The sequence below is a fragment of the Melanostigma gelatinosum genome (assembly GCF_949748355.1).
Source record: "Melanostigma gelatinosum genome assembly, chromosome: 6".
Taxonomy (NCBI): domain Eukaryota; kingdom Metazoa; phylum Chordata; class Actinopteri; order Perciformes; family Zoarcidae; genus Melanostigma; species Melanostigma gelatinosum.
This window is the reverse complement of record NC_136639.1, coordinates 3646925-3670528: the sequence shown is the minus strand read 5'-3', so window position 1 is coordinate 3670528 and position 23604 is coordinate 3646925. Positions and strand designations below refer to the sequence as shown.

Genomic DNA, 23604 nt, shown 5'->3' with positions numbered 1-23604 from the left:
GGTCTGTGAACTCCTCCTGCCTGCTAAACCCAGCTGTCACTGGTTACTTCACATAGGGTGTACCAATAAAGCATTTATATTTTTATAACACTGCTTCCTGTGTGTACGTGCCTTTACGGTGTTGTGAACCGGGTCTCTGTGGTAACTGGGTGCTACAGTTTGGCGCTGTGAGTAGGGTACAATGAGGCAGTGACAGTTTGGTTGGGTCTAGGGCTGGAGGGGCAGGACTGGTGCGAAGGCAAACGATTTTAGACCAAGGCAGTGGGTCTCACGAAGTCTACACGGCTACAAGAGCCGGGGTCGTCAGCTGGTGAAGATGGACGAACTTCAAGAGCAGCTACAGGCCCTGAAAGAGAGGGTGGTGGCGGACAAGGCAGCTATGGCGGCCTTAAAAGACATTAATGACTCCTTGAATGAACAGTTGCAACGACCGGGGTCTCCCGTTACATCCCACGCCCCGTCTTCCCCACAACCGGAGGAAACGGGAGTACTGGGGGATGGTGCTGCTGGGCCGAGGGGCAGAGAGCGTGTCATTTACGTACCAAAGGAAAAAAAGTGTCCGGTTTTCAATGAAGGGTCCTGTGCTGAGTTTTACGAGTGGTTGGATGAGATAAATGCAGTTTTGGGTTATCGTCATTTTGAGGATACTGAGAAGGCGATGTACATTTATGACCATTTGGGTGGGGAAGCCAGACAGGAGGTACGTTATCGGTCTCGGAGTGAGAGGAGAGACCCTAGGCGCATTCTGGAGATCCTGAAGGAAGTATATGGGCAGCCTGATTCCCTGACCAGATTGCAAAAACTATTTTTCGACCGGAGGCAGCGAGAAAGGGAATCTGTCAGGGAGTATTCGCACGGGCTGATGGCTATTATTGATGCTATTAATCATTGTGACATCAAGCAGGCCTGGTGTAGTGACTTTGCTTTACGTGACCAATTTGCCGAGAACGTTCGGGATTTAGCACTCCGTAGAGAGCTAAAGAAGGTGATTCGGCAGAATAATAAAATCACTTTCTTTGGGTTACGCGAGGAGGCGTTGAGGTGGGACGATGGAGAGCCAGCGGGTGGTCAGAGTCGGCGGGTGACAAACTCATGTGAGATGGGAGCTGTTGAGTCCAATACAATTGTTGCGGCTGCCCTCCCCGAACCGGACCCACTGCTGGTGGAAATTCTGCAAACTTTAAAGCAACAGCAGGTCCAGGTTGAGAGCACGCTTAAGAAACAGCAGGCTCAGATTTTTGATTTGGCACAGAAAGTGTCTGATTTGTCCGGTCTAGGGATTAGCTGGCAGGGGGTACGTGGGGATCAGCCGAGGTTTGACGCTGATGGTCAGCCTATTTGTTTTAAATGTCGGGTTGCGGGTCACATGGCGCGACAGTGTCGGGTACGAGCACCAAACAGAGGGGCAGCTCCGGTGTTGCGCCATGAGGTCTCCCGTGACAGGTTTGCCCAAGTAGCTGAGCAGCAGGGAAACTCTCCCCCCCTGTGGTAAGGAGTCCAGCTACAGGTGGGGTTCAGTCGGGCTCACACTTTGAAGTTCCAAAGCAGGAATATGAATGTTTGGTCGGCAAATGTCCAACTGTGGAAATTTTGTTGGGGGATGTGAAGGTTAAATGCCTCCTAGACACTGGGTCTAACGTGTCAACTATTACAGAGACATTTTTTGAGCAGCATTTTAGGCCAACTCTTAAAACCTGTGAGTGGCTTTCCCTGTCGTCGGCAAATGGGTTGGGCATTCCTTACCTGGGGTATTTCGAGAGGGATGTCTGTGCCTTGGGCAAGGTGGCAAGTGGGAGGGGCATTCTGGTTGTTCGGGACCCTACGGACACCGCGACATTCCATCGGAAAATAGCTGTTCCTTGCATATTGGGCATGAACGTAATCAAGCGGTTTTATGAAATGGAGCAGTTGGCATCAGATGTTGAGCAGGATTCGGCGTCTGATTCGGATGAAGTGTGGGGGTTGGCATTCTCGGTTTGCCAGCAGGTGCCTGGCGTGTGTTTGCTTCGCGTCTTTGTCCCTCCCAGAGGACAGCGGAGTTGTTCTGGCTGGAGCACAGCCGCAGGCGGGGTGGTGTTTTGTGGTCACCGGGACTGAAGGATTGGGAGACTCCAGAACCTGCTCTTGCCAGCCCAAGCCCCCCCCAGCCGTGACGGGATCCCAGCTTACGACGGCCATGCATTTGTCAACTGCAATTCCTCCAGGCTGAGGTGTGTGTGTGTCTGATGTAAATTCAGTGCTGTCGGCCAGGTTTTCCACGCTGCCCAGGGCTGTGAAGAGGGCGCGTCCGCGGTTTGATTAGCTTCTTCATCATGTCCGCAATCCAGTTAGATTTCTGGTACTCCCTCTGCTGTGAGTAATGCTGGTCTCGGCGCTCCAGGCTCTGCTCCAGTAAGGCCCGGTTCTCCTTCAGCAGGCCCTGGTTCTGCTCTGCTAAGTGTCGGTTCTCCTCCTCCATGTTCCCCTTCAGCTGAGTCAACAGCTGGTACTGGCTGGTGAGGCGGGCGCTGCTGATGTCCAGGCTCTGGTTGGTTTCCCTCAGGCCGCTGAGTTCCCCCTCCAGTCGCGTCCGTTCCAGCTGGGAGTTGCTCAGTTCGGCCCTCAGCACCGAGCCCTGAACCAGCAGCTCCGCCTGTGACGCCAACCCCTCCTTCTGCTGGGCCTGCAGCCTCTCGTTGTCTTCTTTCAGCCTCTCCAGCTCTCGTTCCCTCTCAAGTCTCCTCTGGGCCTCTGCTTCCATCTCCTTTCTCTCCATCTTCACCTCCCTCTCATCCAGCTGGGATTTTCCGTCCAAGAGCTCCTTGTACCTGGCCTCCAGCTCCCGGTGCTGAGCCTCCAGGCTGCGGTTGTTGCTCCTCAGCTGAGAGTGTTTGTCCAGCAGCTCCTCCAGCTCCACCTCCTGCCGCTGCTGGAGAGCAGTCATCCGATCGTGGTCTCGCCTCAGAGCCTCCATCCTGGCCACCGACTCCTCGCGCTCCCGCGCCCACACCTTGGACTCTGCCTCCAGAGCCGCACAGCGGGCCTCGCTCTCACTGCAGCGCGCCAGCACTGCTGCATGCTGGGAGCTTAGGGATGCTTGCTCCACCTGCAGCTGGGTGTTGAGTGTCTGTAGTCTGGTGCAGGAGTCCTGCAGGCTGAGGGAGTGGCGGCGCAGAGCCTCCAGCTGCTCCTTAAGGTGCTCACATGCCTCCTGGGACTGAGACAGCCGCGACAGCAAAGCCTCCTGTTCTGCAATCACCACCGCTTTCTCTCTTTCCAGCTCTATCAACTGCTCACTCAGCTGCCTCTCTGTCTCTCCTGTGGTATAACCATGGGTCAAGGAAAGATCACGACCTTTGCCAGCTGCAGGGGATTGATCCAGATGTGACGTCTCCTGGGCGCGTGCCTGAGAAATGTGTGCTTTGTCTGAGGAGTCTGAATTTGAATTGGACGTAGTGTCCACCTCCACACTTCCTCTTCTCTTTTCCAAGTGGAGAAGAGATTCACTTTTTTTAAGGCTCTGGCAGAGCGACTCTATTCTCTCCTGTGATTGGTTGAGAGAACCGGTTGTCGTCTTTAGTTCAGCCTCAGCTTTCTGTAGTTTCTGGCACAGACGTTCGACTTCAGTGGACAGTTTCTGGGAACGTTCCTGCTCATTGGAAAGGTCCTGGGACAGTGAATTAATCTTGGCCTGAGCATCTGCATACTGCTCCTGCAGCTGCTGTTTACCCTCCTCCATGCTGGTTAATCGAGTGCTGAACTCCTTCTCAAGGTCCTGTAGCTGACACCCACGTCTCAGCTTGTGATCGGGGTTAAGTGTGTGAACAGGAGTGTGTGTGTGTGTGCCTGTGTTCAGCGTCCAGGGCCCGAGCTCTGGTTGCTGTGCTCCAGAGCCAGGGTTGTGCTCTCCAGCTGCTGCCTCAGCCTCGCTGCCTCTCTCTCTCTCTGCCTCCCTTCCTTCCGTTGTCTGTCCAGCTCCGACTGACACAGCTCCTTCTCCTGCTCCAGCCTTAACGCCTCCAGCAGCGCCTGGTCTCGCGCCCAGGCCAGAGATTCGGCCTCCACAGTTGCCTCACAGAGCTCTGCCTCCAGCTCCTCTTCCCAACGACGAGAAGTCTCCAAACTCCGACCTTGTCGTTCCACCTCTGCCCTGAGAGTCTGAGAGGAGAGCTCTAGCTGGTCACTCTTGCGCTGGGCGGTGCGCTGGGCTTCCATGGTGCTGCGTAGCGTGTCCCTGTCTCTCTCCAGGGTGGCGATGACCGTGGTCTGCATCCTGTGAAGCTCTGCTTGGCTCCGCAGGCGGCACAGCTCCTCCTCCATAACCAGACCCTCGGACTGAAGACCCTCTCACTTTAGAGAGTATACAAAGGGCGCACAGTCGGCGGGGGAGGTCCACACAGACCCGCTGGCTCTTTGTTCTTTCCACTCCTTGGTGCCCATGGTCAGAGTGCATGCGAGCAAGCACCTCCCGGTGCAATACTGCTGGCAACAAAAGCTGCTTAATCTCTCCCTCCTTCTGATCACACAGCGTCCGGTACAGCACACCCCCAAGCTCCACAATCCTTCCCCATTGTCTCAGAAGTGCAATTGTTTTGTCACATTCCTGCAACCTCTCGTCCCTACCAGGTTTCACACCCCTCACCCAGTATGTTCGAAAAGCTGATATTACGGAATCTACCTGCTGTAGACTAGCCAAGGCCGACATGTCAAATGAGGGAAAGCTAGACATAGAAGCTTGCTGGGGGCTGGCACTGGTTTCCTGACACAGAGCCGTTCGATGGGGTTTGGACAGAACACTACGTGTGTCCTGAAAACTTTGCGCCACTCCTCCCCCCTCTGTCCCCTTCTGCTCTACATACTGCCTAGAGAGAGCATCCGCCCCCGCATTCTGGCTACCTGGCCGATACACCAACTGAAAGTCAAACTGAGCCAGTTCAGACACCCATCTCTGTTCTACAGCTCCAAGCTTTGCGGTGTTCAAATGGCTTAGCGGATTGTTATCCGTAAACACTGTAAACTTGGTCCCCATCAGATAATCCTTAAATTTATCCGTAACTGCCCACTTCAACCCCAACAGCTCCAATTTCATGGCGCTATAGTTCTCCATATTCCGCTCCGACGACCGGAGGCCCCGACTTGCATATGCAACCGGCCGTCGCTGTCCCTCCCCCTCTTGCGACAAAACAGCCCCCAACCCTTGATGGCTAGCATCAATCTCCAGGAAGAATGGCTTGCTAAAATCTGCATACCCCAACACGGGAGCGGAAATTAACTTTTGTTTTAATGTTTCAAAAGCATCTTCACAGGTGGCATCCCACAACTGGCCAAACCCGGGGAGCGAAGAGGCTTTCCTCCCCCCTTTAGCTGACAGCAGTGTGGACAGAGCGTGGAGGGGGACTGCCAATTTAGCAAAGTTTCTCACAAACCTCCTGTAGAAACTAGCGAAACCCAGGAATGATTTCACCTCCGCCACACTCTGCGGTCGACGCCACTCTGCAACCGCCCGAATCTTCTCCGGATCAGTAGCCACTCCAGTAGCTGAAATGACATGTCCCAGGTAAACGACTTCGGACTGAAAAAATGAGCACTTACCCCCTATCATGCCCAGGGGAACGGACAGTGTGAGCGTTTTAATAGGACGCTGCATGATCTGTTGCGTACCCTGCGCCCGGAGCAGAAAAGGAAGTGGGTTGAATACCTCCCGGAGCTGCTGTATGCTTATAACACCACTGAACATCAAAGTACGGGCTATTCGCCGTATTTTCTTATGTTCGGGAGGGCTCCAGTGGTTCCGCTGGATGTCTGGCTGGGACAGGATAGGGAGGAGTTTGACGGTAATATGCACGAGTGGGTTGAGGAACATCAGAGGAGGTTGGGCTGTGCCTACGCTCGGGCTAGAAAGAACATGGAGCAGGCAGCGGAAGCTCGTAAAAGGTATGCAGGCAGGCCTGTAGGCGACCATCCTTTACAGCCAGGCCAATTGGTATATGTTAGGAATCGTCAGTTTTCGGGTAGGCATAAGATTCAGGATGTGTGGCTTCCCACCCCTCACCGAGTCATAGCTCAGCTGGGTGGGGACCTGCCTGTGTATTCTGTGGTCCCGATTGATTTCTCGAAACCACAACGCAATTTACATCGGCATGAGTTGCGTGTTTGTGGGCCAGGCGTACAGATGGCAGAGCAGGAACTGGGGCACCAGGGAGTGGCTGGGTCCTCACTTCCTGATGTGGAGTCCGATTCGGACGACTCTCTGCTTGCGATGGTCTGGGCCGGGGGCGCAGGGGAGCATTGGGAGGGAAAAAAAGGAAAGGGAGCGAGAGGGTGGCTTAGAAGGGCTGTCTCCCCCCCGTCCAACGGGGGCTGCCCCCTCTGTGGGCGGGGAGGAACGGAGTGCAGGCGAGAGTACACATGTCTTGCATTCGCCACGGACACTGCCATTACCTGTGCCTTCGCCATCACCTCCACTTCGGAGGTCCAAGCGTGCTACTGCGGGGGTTCATTCTAACCCGCACCGGCTGCCGAGGTCTGCGGTAAGCCATTTCAGGGAGGAGGGAGTAGCTCCGGTGGGGGTGACGCAGTTGCAGCAGACTTGCGAGGCGGTGCTGAAACAGGTTCTTTCAGGGTTAGCTGAAGGATTGGGGAAGGGTGATGTGGGATCTGGAGGGGGCATAGGCCATCAGTGGGACACTGAGTGATTAAGGGGGGGGTGGATGTAACCAAGTGGAACTGACTGTGTAACTAGTGGGTCCGTCGGACCAGTAATGAGGTGCACGGTCCTGATTAGGTGAAAAGAGGCACCTGCTGGCAACTCGCGTCCTGTGTCTTTCTCTCCGCCGTCACGAGCGGCTGTGCTGAATCTGCTCTCGGTCTCCGCCGCCACAAGCAGGGGGGGGGGGGGGTGCGAGTCCACCTGCTTTCTCTCCCACAACAAGTGGAGCCGTATGGTGAGGCCGCATACGTTGCGTCAGTAGCGCAGTGTCTGAGAGGCGTCAGTTACGGAGGGGACAGCGTGTGTTTGGGGGATGGCTGTTTCAGGTATATTCATTTTATGTATTTCATGTGCTGGGGAAATTCTGTATAATTAAGGGATATGTAATGGTGTATTTGTGTTATTTTAGAGTTTCCGGAGCAGTGCACCCAATGGTAGCTGGGGGGGAATCCAAGTGGGGGTGGCTGGGTTGCTGAACAGGTGGGTGGAAGGATAATCTTTTGGGTTGGGTTTCTGGGTATTGGCAGTTATGGGTGAGTACTTATGTTTTTGTTTTCATTTCTTTTCTAGTTAGTGGGACGCTGCCTTGGTCTTTTTGTTTTGTTTATTTGGCTTTAAATAGTTTGAGATCTATCTTATCGCCTGGTCTGTGGACTCCTCCTGCCTGCTAAACCCAGCTGTCACTAGTTACTTCACATAGGGTGTACCAATAAAGCATTTATATTTTTATAACACTGCTTCCTGTGTGTACGTGCCTTTACGGCAGGGGTCTCAGACTCGCGGCCCGCGGGCCAATTGCGGCCCACGAGCCGATATTGTGCGGCCCCTTACCGAACATAAAAGTGTAATGTGAATGCGGCCCCCGCGTTTTTCTCACGCACACCTTTTTCTCACGCGCACCTTTTTACCGAGTTGTTGCGCGAGTCGTTGTGGGCGTTTTATATTTACAACGTGAATTAGCGAAACTGTCACTTGAGTGAAACGTGATTCAGGAGTGACACCAGGTGGAAGGGAAATATAATATATCTCACCCAGCCCCACTCATGTCTTTCTCAAAACCTGCCGTGAAGAGAAACGTTGGCGAAGAGCACAGACAATTCCAGGAAAAGTGGGAGACGGAATGTTTTTTTGTTGAGCACCGGGGCACTCCGACGTGTCTTCTATGCACAGAGAAAGTCGCGGTACATAAGGAGTACAACCTCAAACGGCATTACTCAAAGAGACATGCCGAGGAGTCTACAAAATACCGGGAGATGAGCGCGAGGCCGGGCCGGCGATCTTAAAACATGTTTACTGAGGCGACACGATTTTTTTAAGAAAGCGAGCAAAGCGAGTGACGCGGCAGTCGAAGCGAGCTACGTGGTGAGTGAGATGATCGCCAAGGCGGGAAAGCCATTCAAAGAAGGCGAGTTCATAAAAACGTGCATGTTACAGGCTGCAAGTACTCCTTTGATGTGCAAGATGCTCCTCCTGTGCTTCAAATGGAGCTCATTGACCTGCAGTGCAATTCTGAACTCAAAGGCAAGTTCAGGGAGGTGAGTGGAACAGCAGACAAGCTTGGACAACTTTTGAGAGAATTGCCCCCCACCTTCCCTGAGCTTTCCAGGATGTTCAAGCGGACCATGTGCCTTTTTGGGAGCACATATCTGTGTGAAAAGCTCTTCTCAACCATGAACTTTAATAAGTCAAAGTACAGGTCCAAACTTACTGATGAGCTGTGTGAGAGGAAGCGCTGCCAGGTCTCTGGTAGCAAGGAGTAGGCAAGAGAAGCCTATGTTCTGAAGAACCGTTCATGTTCTGAAGAACCCTTCATGCTCTGAAGAACCCTTCATGCTCTGAAGAACCCTTCATGCTCTGAAGAACCGTTCATGCTCTGAAGAACCCTTCATGCTCTGAAGAACCGTTCATGCTCTGAAGAACCGTTCATGCTCTGAAGAACCCTTCATGCTCTGAAGAACCCTTCATGCTCTGAAGAACCGTTCATGTTCTGAAGAACACGTTCACGCTCTGAAGAACCGTTCACGCTCTGAAGAACCCGTTCATGCTCTGAAGAACCCGTTCATGCTCTGACGAACCCGTTCATGCTCTGAAGAACCGTTCATGCTCTGAAGAACCGTTCATGCTCTGAAGAACCGTTCATGCTCTGAAGAACCGTTCATGCTCTGAAGAACCGTTCATGCTCTGAACTGTTGTTAATGAAGATTGGATCGGTTGTACTTCTTTTTGGAATACTTGATGCGGCCCAGCCTCACCCAGACTCTACCTCCAGCGGCCCCCAGGTAAGTTGAGTTTGAGACCCCTGCTTTACGGTGTTGTGAACCGGGTCTCTGTGGTAACTGGGTGCTACAGTATCTCTAACTCTGTATGTTTTGGTCTCGGCTGCAGATAAACCACGTGGGCCCAGTTCCCCCCTCCTACTACGTGCGGGACCACGTTAAGGTGGACTACGAGCAGTGCATGACCGTCAGCCGGGGTTCCTCCCAACAGATAGACTACGAGATCCTGTTCCCGGGCTGCGTCCTCAGGTCAGATGGACGCAACAGTTTTACCAGCAGATAAAGCGGAATAAGAGCTGAACGAAAATGATGCTTTATCTTAGCGATAAAATCATTTTGTAGCTGCCAAACAAGGCTTTTTTTTTTTAAGTTCATCTGTTTCAACACTACTAAAGTGTAAACAAGTTAAGTGTATCAGATGCCAGGGTTCTCACGGTCATGACAAACATGGAAAAGTCATGGAATCTGAAAATAGCAATTTCCAGGCCTGGAGAAGTGTTGGGAAAGCAAATGAACCCAAAAAAGTTTTTAAAATTTGCTCCACACATAGTGCACATATTTGAGTGTAAATATGTGGCTCAGTTAAGTTCGACTGTGAACAATCCGTCTTGGTTAAACAACACTTTAATGTTCGGGCAGATAAGTTATGTCAAGTGATGTTAACAACACAATTTAGGGATTTTTAGGCGTTTTCACCGCATGCCACCGTGTTTGGTAATCTGAAAAGTCTTTCCTCTCTCGGTAGGTGGCAGTTTGCCACTGAGAGTGCAGACATCGGTTTCGGGGTGTTTCTGAAGGCTAAACGGGGCGAGTGGAAGAAAGCGTCTCAGATGCACGAAGTCGTGCCCAGCCAGCGGTACAACTCCCACTTAGTGCCAGAGGACGGATCCCTGACCTGTGAGCGCCCGGGAGTCTGTGAGTAACCTGACGCTCGGCACACGCTGGTGCTCACAAGGCTTCATGAAATGTAATTATCAGATGAAAGCTAAATAAACATCTCGTTCCGTTCGTCTTCCCCAGATGTCCTGAGATTTGACAACACTTACAGCATCTTCCAGGCCAAAAGAATCAGCTTTTCCGTTGAGGTCCTGCTGCCGGACCACCTGCAGTCCCCACAGTCCCCACAGACCAACGGGGGGTCCAAAAACCACGAGCAAGCTGCGCGCAACAGCCAATCATAACCGAGAAGAAGACCCAATGTGCCACGTTCACACATGGGTGCAATGTTTGGGTGTCCACATACTTCTGGCCACACGGTGTAGCTTCACATCGCACGTATCCAGTTCTGTTGGACCATTTTATATTTGGTAGAAGAACGCAGATAGCAGGTAGCAACTTTACCTCAAGAGCGTATCAATTAGAGGCTCACCAACAGCAGGAGGTGAGCTACGTTAGCCACCAATAGCATAACTCGGGATGCATTGTGGGCAATGTAGGCGCCAGGTTTTGACGAGGAACGAGAATGCAAGGAGCCAAAGCAAAACTGTATTTGTCAATGTTATAGGAGTGCAGCGCTCACTTATGTGTCGACCAGTGTTAGTGTCACATGATGTTTCAGAACAGCCACCACGTGACTCAGGTCAGTGCTACCAAAGCAAGGTATGATGTTTAGAATACACCACCACCACCATAAAAGTAGCACAAGAGAGACGTAGTGATTCACTTTCTTTAAACACGGAGACACTTTTTCGACAGATGTTTATTTTCTATGTATGTGGCATAAATATTTGCAGCAGTAAAAGCATTTCAGTTCAGTTGTACAAAAGTATGTTTTGTTGCGATTTGAAGGAAACATGAATCTAGAAGATGTTTAATGGAAATTCATGTCACACACTGAACATTTTGTTTTCAATAACTACACATGGAAGCTTATTTAATCATTTGTTATGAGTTTCTAAATTAAGCGTGGTACTATTATTGTTATTATTATTATTAGTAACGTTCATTGCTTATTGGATGTGCCTCTGTCTCTTTCCAGATTACAAACATTCCTTAAAATATTTATTTCTTCAACAATTTATTTCCAGAAAAATGGGTTGAAACGATATTTATTTTATTATTATAAATATTAAGTCAAAAACAATGTATCTCAGATTTATCAGATGTGCAATATACAGTATTACATAATAATCATGTCGATTTGTTTGCAGTGAATGTTAACGAAAATATTTACGCTCACCAGACGATAACTGAATGTAAATCACGTCAGAATGGAAGATTATTTATATTTGTAACGGTACTGAGGGAACAACCTGGTAAATCCAGAGGAAAGATAATAAGCTGAGAACCTCACTGTCCAAACAAACTGTTGATCAATATCTTATATGATAACGATACCATGAACAAAAGAATTGGAAGAAACGTGAATAAAGGCGTTGACAATTTGCTTAATGTGTGTTTTTTTTATTTTCCCTTTGGAAACAGTAAAAGTGAATTCTACGTCAACGATCTCTCTGTCGGTCTCGATCGGTTCTCTTGGTTGTAATGCAACTAACCAGGGACGAGGGGAACAGCCTGCAAAACTGGAGAGTGAGACTTTAAGAGGAGAGGATTTCAGTTACTTCAGGTTCAAGGGTTTCTCACCGCATTCACTCCACTCGAGGATCCGGACTCCGGGCTCCGGACTCCGGGCTCCGGGCTCCGGGCTCCGGACTCCGGACTCGAGCATGTATTTACTGTACACAAAAGACTTGAGGCTCCAGACTCGAGTAAGTTTAAACAAAAAATCGTTTTCAGATTTGTTTTACAAGACAAAGATGTCTTCTCGTTGGATGCTCTTCAGTGCATCTAATCATACTGCAAAAAAAAAAGACTTTGAAATAGGACCAAAATATAAGTTAAATCTTGTTTGTTTGTGTTGTATTTACTAATATGTAAATTTGTCTTTAATAATTTCACAATAAGTTTATAATTCATTTGACTAATAATACTTTTGACTATTTTATGTTTATAGTTGTTTAAATAACGTTTGAATAACATTTTAATTAAAAGCCTGATCTGTCACAACAATATTTTATGAACTATTAAGTCTAACGTATGTTTCAGAGGCTTTCACTGTATTCCATTGAAACAGAAAACTTCTCAAGGGGACACTCTGCAGAGCTGCCATGTTAAAAGTGAAAAGGTGTGTCAGGGGTCTGCAGTGAAGTCTATAGATCAGGGCCGGTCTGAGGTCTGTTCTGTTCATTAACTCACTGGGGAGACTGATCCGAGTCTTGGGAAAGTACTGCAGAGTACCGTACGGGAACAGACAAAGGACACGACCCACTGCATTGATTCATAAATATTTTATGTACAAAATATTGTTACAAGTATATTCAACATGTCACATTAGAATAATGATAACTACTTTACATACATTTGATCCATATTTCACAGTACACACATGAAAAGGATCACAATATTAGTACTTTTGTACAATAAATACATGCTCTGGTCGTAGGCTTACGGTTAGTTTTGAGTGCAAGAGTTCAGTTGTCACTACAGCTGTGGCCATTGTAATGTAACGTATACTGCAGATCAATTTTGTTCAGTTTAATGCAGCAGCACAAACTGAACTAGTTTCATCTAAATGCGACCAGGAACCTCTTGAGTTTTGCAGCCAAAGTGCAGCTGGTTTTGGCAAACGTGTAGTGAGAACTGGGACTTCTACAATGGCCACATCTGTCCGCTAACAACACAACACGGCTCGCTGAACACTTGCGTTCCTTGGCACGTAGTAAACATACAATAAGTGTGGATCCAACCCAGTTACACTTCAGTGAATTGAACAACCTGCCTGCGTGTTTTGTTAGTTTGTAGAGTGAATAATGCAAAAACACCAATCCCATATTCATAAACGCACGATTGGTGCAGTATGTAACCTACATGCATGGCAAGGCTGAAAGACTTTTGTTCTCGATTTAAAACGACACAAAATTCTCAGAGGTCTATTTCTGGTCCTACACAAAGGAAAACAACTTTTGGAGGTGTCCGTTCAGAGCGGGTCAACATGTAAACAGAGTCCACAGTCACAGTTTGGCAAAAACCGAAATTCAAAACCTCTGACGCTGCATTTCTTCTCAGTGCAGAGAAGCCGCACTTGGCCACAGTCCAGAGGTCTGTCGGATACTTTAAACTACTATACCCATAATTCTTTGCTTCCTGAAAAAAACAACGCTTTTTTACTTTACATGTCATTCATGTTTTAACAGAACCGTCCACTGAGCACGGTTCTGTTTTAAGGCAACGTAATCCATAAGAACCGACCGTGGATGAATTGAAATTCATATCTCAACGTGACTCCTATTCAAGGTTTTTCTATATTCAGTCTGGGAAAAATAGAAACAGAGGTTTATCACTAAATAGGCGACACACATTAAAAGCATCTTGACACACTTCTTTATGATGTCCCGCAGGACAGGGCCAACTCTCTAGAAACTCTGCAACTTCATAACATTCACTCTGGTTTGACATATTCGGACTTCTTCTGTCTGTAAGATGCACCTGGTGCTGCATGTGTCACAAAGGCTTGAATCAAAGGACTCAACACCTGAAGCGGCCGATGTGCGTCAAATGCAAAGTGAGAAGCACGTGATCCCTTTCAAGAAGAACCATAAGCTGTTCTACTTGTTCTTTTGCTGAAGTTCCAGAAGTCTAATTTTTAAGCAGCCTCCATTAGTTGCCTGCTTAACTGTTTCTCAAACACTCAACTCATGCCGAGTATCACGTTTGTTCATTTGAATGTGTTTTTGTGACACTTTTTAGCTGGTTCAATGTCATTTTTTTGGGGGACCAGAGTCGACAGTGGTACCGATGTCTGTTTGCAGTCAAAAGGCCTCAAAGGCTCAAACAGTACAAGAATCACTCTCAGCTCATATCATAGTTATTTAGGACAAACAGTTGGTAGCAGTCAGGATTAACTGCTCACGTCCATTCGGCTTTCATTCCCGTCCATTCATTCCAGTGAATGTACGTTTGGTTAAAAGCTGTGGATCAGCAGCTCCGATGGCCAACAGACGGCAGATTTAGTTTGCGACCAAAATGGCTCGTCATCACTATCAGAAGATGAAGATCTCAAGAGTTTCTCTCCAATGAACTGAACATATTTTCCCCCTCTGAGTTGGTGGTTTCAACCCTTTTTGTCGCTTGATAGTTAAGATATTGGTCCTGTTAGTTGCTTCTTTTTCATCATTTTGAGAAAGAATCTCCTTCCAAAATGTGATTGAAATACTTTTCCTTCTTTCATATCTGTGACAAAACTTGCTTGTGTCTACTGCGTCCTTTTGAAGGATGTCCTCCACGTCAGAGGCTTCAGAGGCCCGTGTTCACTGAGGATGACGATGACAGCGCTCATAAACAACAGACGAAGCCCCGACTCGAAACGCTGACCGTGATCCGCGTCAGCGCCACATTTCTTCCAGTAAATCTCCGATCTTGAGTCAAGCGTCGCTGCTCATCTGCCCTCCTCCACGGGACGGGTTTCAGATTTCAGCTTGACGACCTCCTTGGCCACCTCGTCAGCGGGCCGCTGGGACAGGATGCGCATCACCGTCAAGCCCGTCTCGTCGGGTTGGATGCGCGGCCCGAGCGGACACCAGCACACGCAGCTCTTGCGGTCGGCGACGTCGCGCAGCTGGACCACGGCCACGCCGACCACGCGGTCCGCCCGGCCGAAACAGTAATCCTTCACCGTCACCTGGAGCTCATAGCAGTCTGGGGATTCCTTACCCAGGACACTGCGGAGCAGAAAGGGGGGAGATCAGAGATCAGACTCTTCATCTCACAAAACACATTTCAGATGTCAGAGTTCAAACTCACAACTGGAAAGCCTCGTTGAACTTCGCCGACCAGCTGTTGTTCTTGGATTTGGTGGTGAACTTGCGCTTCTTGTCGGCCAGGAAGGGACCAACCATGGAGACGTCGACGAAAGGCCGGAACATCCCTGATGTCTGCCACTTCATGTCGTTCACTGCGATGACTGGATGGATGGAGATGTGGGAAAACAGAAGGGGAGCGAGGGAGAGAGTCGGTTGAGGATGGTGCTGTTGGATGTACACTTACGTTCAGGGCTGTACTCAAACAAAGAAGTTCTTAGTTGACTAACACTTTTACAATTTCTTCAACGAATCGATAAGTTGATTTGAGGGCTTTCGGCTTGCAGTTGTAAATGTTTGTGTATTTTGAACTTCACCTCTGACGCTGACTTTGCGTTCCTTCCCGAGCATCATGTCGATCTGCAGAATGGCCTCTCCGATGGGCTTCTCTATCCCCGAGCCTGCAGAACACACGCCACCACGTCACACATCAACACGATTTAACAGCATCTTTTTATTCTTATCCTGATCTCATTATATTTTTCTACAAGGAACCCCATCAAAGAAGCTCAATGGTTTCATGTGGAACCCACGAAAGCCCCTCATCATCAGAGTGTAGTGGACTTACCCCTATCAGGTCGAATCTTCTCATTGCCAGTGATTCTGATGCCCATCCCATCATGCACTGAGAGGACAGGGAAGAGCAGAACGGTCGAGGACTCTTATATATATATATATATATATATATACTGTATATGCAGTGTGTCTGTGTGTGTGTGTCTAAGATTACCTTGGGTGTGTTGAGTGGTGACAAAGGTCTTGATGAGAGAGTCGGTGCTCTGCGAGTAGAGGGAGAGGGCGTAACGCAGTGAAGCCAGTTCAGGACTCTTCTCCACAAACGCCTTCTTCAGCCCGTTTCCTCCTGCGTGGAAGTATTGCTGAAAGAACAAGAGAGGTGAGAAATGGACGGTTTCATCGTTGTTTCCAGCTTGTCGTGTGAATGTGCAGGTCTCCACCAACCTTGATCGTCTCCAGCCCGGCATCGATGATTATACACTGTTTGGGCGTCAAGCTTTTGGCTTCACCGCCTCCCTGCAGCAACCAGAGTTCACAGACATGAGACAAACTTCACTCCTGAGAGCAGCACGCAAAAAGAATAAATACAGACGAAACAGAAATATAACGATATGAACACATTAAACAGATCAGTGAATATTTGGACAGTGACTCTATATATGTTAGTCTAGTCTGCATGTTAGTCTAGTCTCCCTACTTCAGCACCACGGCGCTGTCCGTGGTGCTGAAGTAGCAGACGGATTTATAACTGAGACTTTTTCTCAGAGTCCCGCACTTCTGTGTATGAAGAAATATGCATGAGGCTGAGTGCTAGTCGCAGGTGAACGACACCAACCGGCTCCATCGCCGGGTTAAAAAAGAACAGACGAAACGAAACAAACGGCCCTTTTCTACAGCCTGCCTGTGTGTTACCTTGAGACTGGACAGTCCTTTAGCTGCTGTGAGGAGCTGGGCCCCCTGCAGAGAGAGAGAGAGAGAGAGAGAGAGAGAGAGAGAGAGAGAGAGAGAGAGAGAGAGAGAGAGAGAGAGAGAGAGAGAGAGAGAGAGAGAGAGAGAGAGAGAGAGAGAGAGAGAGAGAGAGAGAGAGAGAGAGAGAGAGAGAGAGAGAGAGAGGCAGAGAGAGGCAGAGAGAGCGAGAGAGAGCGAGAGAGAGCGAGAGAGAGCGAGAGAGAGAGAGAGAGAGAGAGAGAGAGAGAGAGAGAGAGAGGAGAGGGAGAGAGAGAGAGAGAGATAGAGAGATAGAGAGAGAGAGAGAGAGAGAGAGGCAGAGAGAGAGAGAGAGGCAGAGAGAGAGAGGATACAAAGAGGGATTTATATTGGGATATTTTCATGCTTCATCGTTTCTCTGAAACAAAAGACACAAGGCAGTAACTCAGAGTGACTTTCACGTCAAACCCGTGCAAAGATCATTTCAACACTAGGTGGCAGCAGAGCACAGCTGCTGCTCTCACTGGAGCTGAGATACCAGATATTACACATGATCAGTCTGTGAATATATAACAAAATACGCAGATTCATCTGATTAAATACCTTCCATTCATAATCAGTTTGCAGAGACTTTAATATTTAATTTCCGACGGTAAACATCGTGTTCACTGTGATGTTTTTGTCAAAATGACTGTTTTTGGTAATGTGCTTTGCTACTCTAGAGCATTTAGAGAAACCTGTTTGCTGCAGTCACTTAATTCATGAGCTTTTGGACACAAATAGGAAAACAACAACAATATGTAAGTGCGTGAAGTCGGTCACTTTGTGTGTTATAAACTGTCGTCGTTTGGCCGTCGATTTGCAGAAAGTGACGCACCAAAAAAAAGAGTTTTCAAAACAGTCTGCGCCATCTCCACAGGACAAAAACACAACTTTGAAAAATACATTAATGAGGAAATCAATACATCAATAAACAAGTGGCTAAAATGTCTGGCAATAATAAGTAGAGTGTGTGTGATTTATACCGAATGAGCAAAAACATGCCCAAATATTGTCCTCTCATAATGTGTGTTTTTCAATCTGCTTCTCCGTCCTCTGGTTACTCTCATCAGTTTTCACAGCTCGACAGAAGAAGATAAATTAGGGATATGGATTTTTCATCATAGAGCTGTTTTTCCATTATCTTGCGTCCATGCTCTTACTCTTCTGTCTTTGTGAGGACCAGTTTTAGACCTCATGATTGACATTTCTGCAGAAGCGGACGAGTTGTGACAAGGAAGAAAAACATAAGGAGTAAAAACGACGATATTTCTGGTTCTGCTTTATCGATTTTGATCCTTTTTTCAGTTCGACAATACTGTGAAGCATTCTTTCATGGATACAATGAGGTTTAGTTTGGGGCACTCTTTCATGGATACAATGAGGTTTAGTTTTGGGCACTCTTTCATGGATAGAACGAGGTTTAGTTTCGGGCACTCTTTCATGGATACAATGAGGTTTAGTTTCGGGCACTCTTTCATGGATACAATGAGGTTTAGTTTTGGGCACTCTTTCATGGATACAATGAGGTTTAGTTTTGGGCACTCTTTCATGGATACAATGAGGTTTAGTTTCGGGCACTCTTTCATGGATACAATGAGGTTTAGTTTCGGGCACTCTTTCATGGATACAATGAGGTTTAGTTTCGGGCACTCTCATGGATAGAACGAGGTTTAGTTTCGGGCACTCTTTCATGGATACAATGAGGTTTAGTTTCGGGCACTCTCATGGATAGAACAAGGTTTAGTTTCGGGCACTCTTTCATGGATACAATGAGGTTTAGTTTCGGGCACTCTCATGGATAGAACGAGGTTTAGTTTCGGGCACTCTCATGGATAGAATGAGGTTTAGTTTCGGGCACTCTTTCATGGATAGAATGAGGTTTAGTTTGGGGCACTCTTTCATGGATACAATGAGGTTTAGTTTGGGGCACTCTTTCATGGATACAATGAGGTTTAGTTTCGGGCACTCTTTCATGGATACAATGAGGTTTCATTTCGGGCACTCTCATGGATAGAACGAGGTTTAGTTTCGGGCACTCTTTCATGGATACAATGAGGTTTAGTTTCGGGCACTCTCATGGATAGAACGAGGTTTAGTTTCGGGCACTCTTTCATGGATACAATGAGGTTTAGTTTCGGGCACTCTTTCATGGATACAATGAGGTTTAGTTTCGGGCACTCTCATGGATAGAACGAGGTTTAGTTTCGGGCACTCTTTCATGGATACAATGAGGTTTAGTTTCGGGCACTCTCAAGGATAGGATGAGGTTTAGTTTCAGGCACTCTTTCATGGATAGGATGAGGTTTAGTTTCGGGCACTCTTTCATGGATAGATGAGGTTTAGTTTCGGGTTGCTCCTACCAGGCTGTCGTTGCTCTGAGGCAGGACGAGGGTCTTCTCCAGGCTGCTCAGGACGATCTTCCACAGATCCTTCAGGATCCTCTTCAGCACCGTCTTCTCACAGATGTCAGCAAAGATACTGAGACTGGATCACAAACAAATATCATGGTAGAGGTTCAGTTTACAAGCATCAAGAGTCCAGCAGGCCTTCAACAATACACCGTCTTTGTTTTTCATTAGTGGACTAAGGGCTGTATGAAAGATATAATCACACAACAATTACAAAACAAACAAATAAAAACAAACAAAAAAAAAAGAAGCAGATTAACATGTTAGACGCTACTGGATGTTTGATGTGTGTGTTTGAGAAGTAAATGTGTGTCAGATGTCGAAAAACTATTTTCAAAACTTATTTTAAATATTATTTATCTTAAATAAAAAATATGACATTAGTGGTTTCATGAGCAACAATAACTTACAATAAAAGATAGTGGTATGTGTGTGTGTTTGTGTGTGGGTGTGTTTGTGTGTGTCGTGTCATGCTTTCGCTTACTTCCCATCCAGGAACTCCATGAGGGGCCTGAGCATGTTGTCAGCGTCTGCCTCTGCAGTGCTGTGGTTGGGTGGACCTTTGATCTGGTAGAGGATCTCAGCCATCTGACGCATGCAGGCGTTAATACGAGTCTGGAAACTGAAGGGAAAGAAGACAGCGACAGAGGAAAACTGAGACAAGGGAACTTCTGCAGGGCTGACTATGCAGTACTCTGTGTGTGTGTGTGTGTGTGCGTGCGTGTGTGTGTGTGTTACCTCTTGGCAAACGCGATGCTGAAGTTGTCCAGGAAGGTGTTGAGCTTCACCTGCAGCTCATTGAGGATGTCAGCTGCCTCTATATCCAGCTACAAAGAGAAAGGTGATAACAGGTTATGTAATGTAAACCGTAAGCATAAATAACCCAAACCAAAAAGGCTGTTGTCTTGTTTGTGACCTCTATTTTGATACTGTTAAAGAACGTAAACATCTCTTGACTGCATTTTTCGGATGCTTGAGCAGAACTGTGCACACGGTTTGCAGCAAACTAAATATGCATGAGGCCGATGTGAACCGTGGTTGAGAAGACAAACACTGTACAGTTCACGTACATCATTTCTGGAGGGGGGTTTTGAGTGTGCAGACGAGACGAGTGAGAGTTTGTGACGCCAGATTCAGTGACTGACTGTATGGGCGTTTATTTGTGCGTGTGATGTATAAACAGGAAAGAAATGCTGCCGAAGATGCAAATTGCTAAAAGATCGTGACTAAACAAGAATTCAGCTGAGGAGAGTTAGAAGATATAATGGGAAAAAGATGAGGAGCTCATTCAAACCCATTCAACAGCGCGTGAAAAGCTCTTTCAAGCTATAAAGAGCACACCGCTTCCTGAAGCTCAAAATATACGACGAGAGGCTGAAATCTCTTTTTTTTACATTAAGCGGAGCTCATCTGACAGCAGGAGGCTGTCACTCTTTCCTCTGTTAACAGACGTCTCAAAGTAGAAAGCTGAAATGGGTGAATGTAATAAACCTGGTGGGAAGCAAAGTGAAGCTGAAAGAAGGAGGAAGTGGCTTTTCAGAACCCAATAGTCCAGATTTCTGCAGTGAAAATATCACAAACCAGCAAACCTCAACTTGATTTTCATGCAGACTTTTCCTGCAAATTTGACAGGTGACGAAGTCAAAGAATCGCTGTAATAATTACAGGTAACGTTAAGCGAAGAGGTCAGACTCATCTGCAGAGCAGCCCGTGATCTATCAGGCATCCGATGTCCTGCTCGGGTCTCTGTAAGGCCCTCCTCCTGCCTTTGTGGCATCGTTTTAATGGCTTTATTGTGTTGTCAGCCCTGCATGCTGCAGGAACCATTGTTTGTGGGCCAGTGGTCTGCCACAATGCCCTGTGGGTAATTCAGGCGAGATGATGATTCAGCTTGAAAATAAAGTTAAACTTCTTGATGGTTTTAGACAAGACAATCCAACTTTTGTCATTGTTTCAGCCAAGTGTTAATGTTAACATTGGATGTTATTTGGACGTAACCTCCAGCGATTGTGCATTTTTTCAGCATGTTGTATCACAAACGTTCAATATTTTTGAAGTGCAGCTTTCGGTGGCCATGCAGCCTGCGGGACACGCTGGCCTTGAGGAGCCGGGCGACAGACCTTCAATGAAGCCAGTAAAACACCGGCCGCAGCTCATCAGCATGCCGGACCTCACGTACGCACCACATGTTACAAAGCCAAGCGGCTAGACGATCCCACGATAAGACATCCCAAAGTGTCTTTGTGGAACGTGTGCCGTCGATAACTGTGCGACTGCGTTATTAGATAGAGGACGTTGGGCAAACGGCCAGAACATATAATTGGACTAAAAGAGGGCCGTGACTTTGAAATGGCAGTGGTTTAGTGTCTTGCAATTTAATTGAGAAATGTTGAGTGGAGTGAAAGTTTGGACCGTCCGCTCCGCCTCCTTCTTGGTCCGAATCCAGAGAAACGAAGTGTGCAGCTGTGTTTATGTGAACTGCAAAGGCAACATCTTTATAGGCTTTTGAGAGGTGTGTGCGTGTGTGTGTGCGTGTGTCCTTGAGAGATGAATGAAAATACAAAATCCTCTCAGATATAAGACGGATGGAGGATGAATCAAGAGCAGTGCGAGTGTAGATATAATGAGATCCCAACAAACAGCGAATCTTCAGCCAGGAGGCCGCTGCCGCTTCACCGTGTGATTCTACAAGTCAACATAGATTTATGTGTCACGTGACTTGAGCACTGCTGTAGTTGTTTCAACACAAACGACGATCTTTTCCTGAACCTAACCAAGTAGTTTTGTTGCCTAAATCTAAGTTTCACAATCCTTTCCTCAACCAAACTGAGTTGTTTCCTGTGAAGACAGAATTTTATTTTGAAAAGTCTGTCTGCATGTAATGAGTGGAAATTGACACGCGTGTTGCTGGACTTTGTAGGAGAACACACGAAATATGGGGATTAATGTTTGGTAAGATATCATACGAGGATTCTTTGAACTGGTGCTAACAATTTGGTATCACGTGCTCCACGTTAGCCATTAACATGCTTTACTCTTTGAGGTGAGTTAGATGAGAAGACCAGTCTCAATTTAATCTCACGACAGAGACTTGTGGTCCAGGATGTGTTTATCGTCGCTCAGCACATAAAATGGAAGCAGCAGGAAGTAAACAGAGAAAAAATAAACTTTCTAAATGATCCAGAGGATTCTGCCACAAGAGTTAAACAGCAAACAGACAAATAGTTAATGAAGTCAAGTGTTTGTGAATTAATTTCACTCATTTTCGCCAACACAATGCATGTATTCTACATCATATTTCATGTAAATATGATGCAGTAATACCACCAGGCTTTGGTGTGAATCATTTAAAACATGCACTTCAGGGGGATTATACATTCTCAATTCAATTCTTTAAGACTTTGAGAGGAGAAAGAAAGTGAATGAAGAACATGCACACACACACACACACGCACACACACACACTCCTCCTCCTCCTCACTAGAATCACAGCCTGGAATCAGAAGTGTCCGTTACAGGTAACAGAGGCTTTTGTCCGACTCTCTTTTCTCTCTCTACCACACAACTGTACCTTCTTTGTGGCAGCAGTGGCTTCAGTCTTCTCGGAAGGACAGAAAGCGGGGAAAAAAAACAAGAAAGAAGACAGAAAAGTAAAACAGAAAGTCACACATTACGCAAAACCTACAACGTCACAGACAGAGGGTTGTATGCAGCAGGTAAAAATAGTCTGAGGGGTTTATTCTGGGCGGGTTTTTGTGAAATTGTCTGGTGGGTTGGGTAATGGTGAGTGGGTGATTTTAATAAAAGCTTTATGTTTATTGCCTCTGGTTTATTGAGGTGCTAGAAGACAAAGGGGAAAACTAACATCACCTGTATGAGTCTTATTTCAGCTGCTGCACACCGACTTCATCCCAAACAGGAAGTATTTAGAAGATATAAGATACTTATATTTTATATATTTCCTGTTACACGCACTGTAGCGCCGTACAAAGTTTATTAATAACCGTATAAGGCTTGTGCTGTACTAGCTTTTACCACCTCACACACTTAAGACAAGTGACTGCAATGTGAGCATCGTAACCCATATACTTTGTGTGTACATGGAGGAATAAAAAGAATATGGATTTGCCGCCAGATGACAGCAGAATCATCACAATTTTGCCATAATTCACATGCAAACGTGTCGATAAATGCAAATATATATGTCGGCGCTCTCAGCAGAATTTCATAACTTCACTCATCCATCATCTACATTTCATGAGGATTAACTGCAATGCAATGGAAATATAATAAGAGCATACAAATTAGATATTGTAAATGTAAAAAAATACACTCCCCGACTTTATTGTAGCTCTTCCAAAATCGTGTATTGAAACACACTACATTAGGATAAAATAAAAATAAAATGGGACCAAACAGCTACGTGATTTGCTTAATTCTCGAGTTTGGAAAATAAGATTCTACCGTCTTACAAGTTGTACCTGCAGTGTTGATGTTGAACAGAAAGTTTGACTGTAAGACAGAGGTTTGTTTCTATTCGGCCGTAAAAATCCAGGAGTTGCTTTTATGTGAGAGATCAGAGGGAAAAGCTCTACAGAGGAAAAAGGGAGACGATTGTGACAAACAAACCTTGTTTACTTCCTCCTTTGACTAGTGAGAAAAAATGAAAACAACAAAACATCAGACAACCGTCCTCTACGGTCATGTTTTTCACCTTTTTCATCCCTGCATGACTTCAAAATATGCTAAAGGGGAAGGACAAGCCAACAATTTATATTTAACAAAACAGAAACAAAATGAGTAAGCTCAAAGGAAAAGAGAGCTTCATCCTGGAGAGGAAGGAATCAATTGAATCAAGCTGTGCTGCTTCTGCCGACGGCCAAATCAAGTGT

General features: G+C 46.9%; 2 protein-coding genes and 1 pseudogene across 3 annotated transcripts in view; 1 reads left to right on the top strand and 2 right to left on the bottom strand.

Moving 5' to 3' along the window:
- The window catches only part of LOC306778527 (SEC14-like protein 2), a 31049-nt gene extending 19707 nt beyond the window's left edge, over positions 1–11342 (top strand). Inside the window, exons 10-12 of the mRNA XM_079270043.1 lie at positions 9074–9213; positions 9710–9879; positions 9985–11342. Of these exons, the coding sequence (XP_079126169.1) occupies positions 9074–9213; positions 9710–9879; positions 9985–10145 (471 nt within the window). The 3' untranslated portion in view covers positions 10146–11342. The remainder of the gene's footprint in view (positions 1–9073; positions 9214–9709; positions 9880–9984) is intronic.
- Positions 1274–6147, bottom strand: LOC306778942 (annotated as a pseudogene). The gene is made up of 2 exons: positions 1991–6147; positions 1274–1501 (listed from the first exon to the last, which is right to left on the bottom strand). The product of its transcript is annotated as an uncharacterized misc_RNA (transcript).
- Positions 11343–12755: 1413 nt separating the features above from the next.
- LOC306779100 (protein unc-13 homolog B-like) overlaps positions 12756–23604 on the bottom strand; it is a gene marked incomplete at its 5' end in the record, with an annotated part of 135265 nt that continues 124416 nt past the window's right edge. Inside the window, 10 exons of the mRNA XM_079270866.1 lie at positions 12756–14681; positions 14764–14923; positions 15137–15220; positions 15388–15444; positions 15550–15697; positions 15780–15851; positions 16248–16292; positions 18665–18788; positions 19197–19334; positions 19451–19539. Of these exons, the coding sequence (XP_079126992.1) occupies positions 14399–14681; positions 14764–14923; positions 15137–15220; positions 15388–15444; positions 15550–15697; positions 15780–15851; positions 16248–16292; positions 18665–18788; positions 19197–19334; positions 19451–19539 (1200 nt within the window). The 3' untranslated portion in view covers positions 12756–14398. The remainder of the gene's footprint in view (positions 14682–14763; positions 14924–15136; positions 15221–15387; positions 15445–15549; positions 15698–15779; positions 15852–16247; positions 16293–18664; positions 18789–19196; positions 19335–19450; positions 19540–23604) is intronic.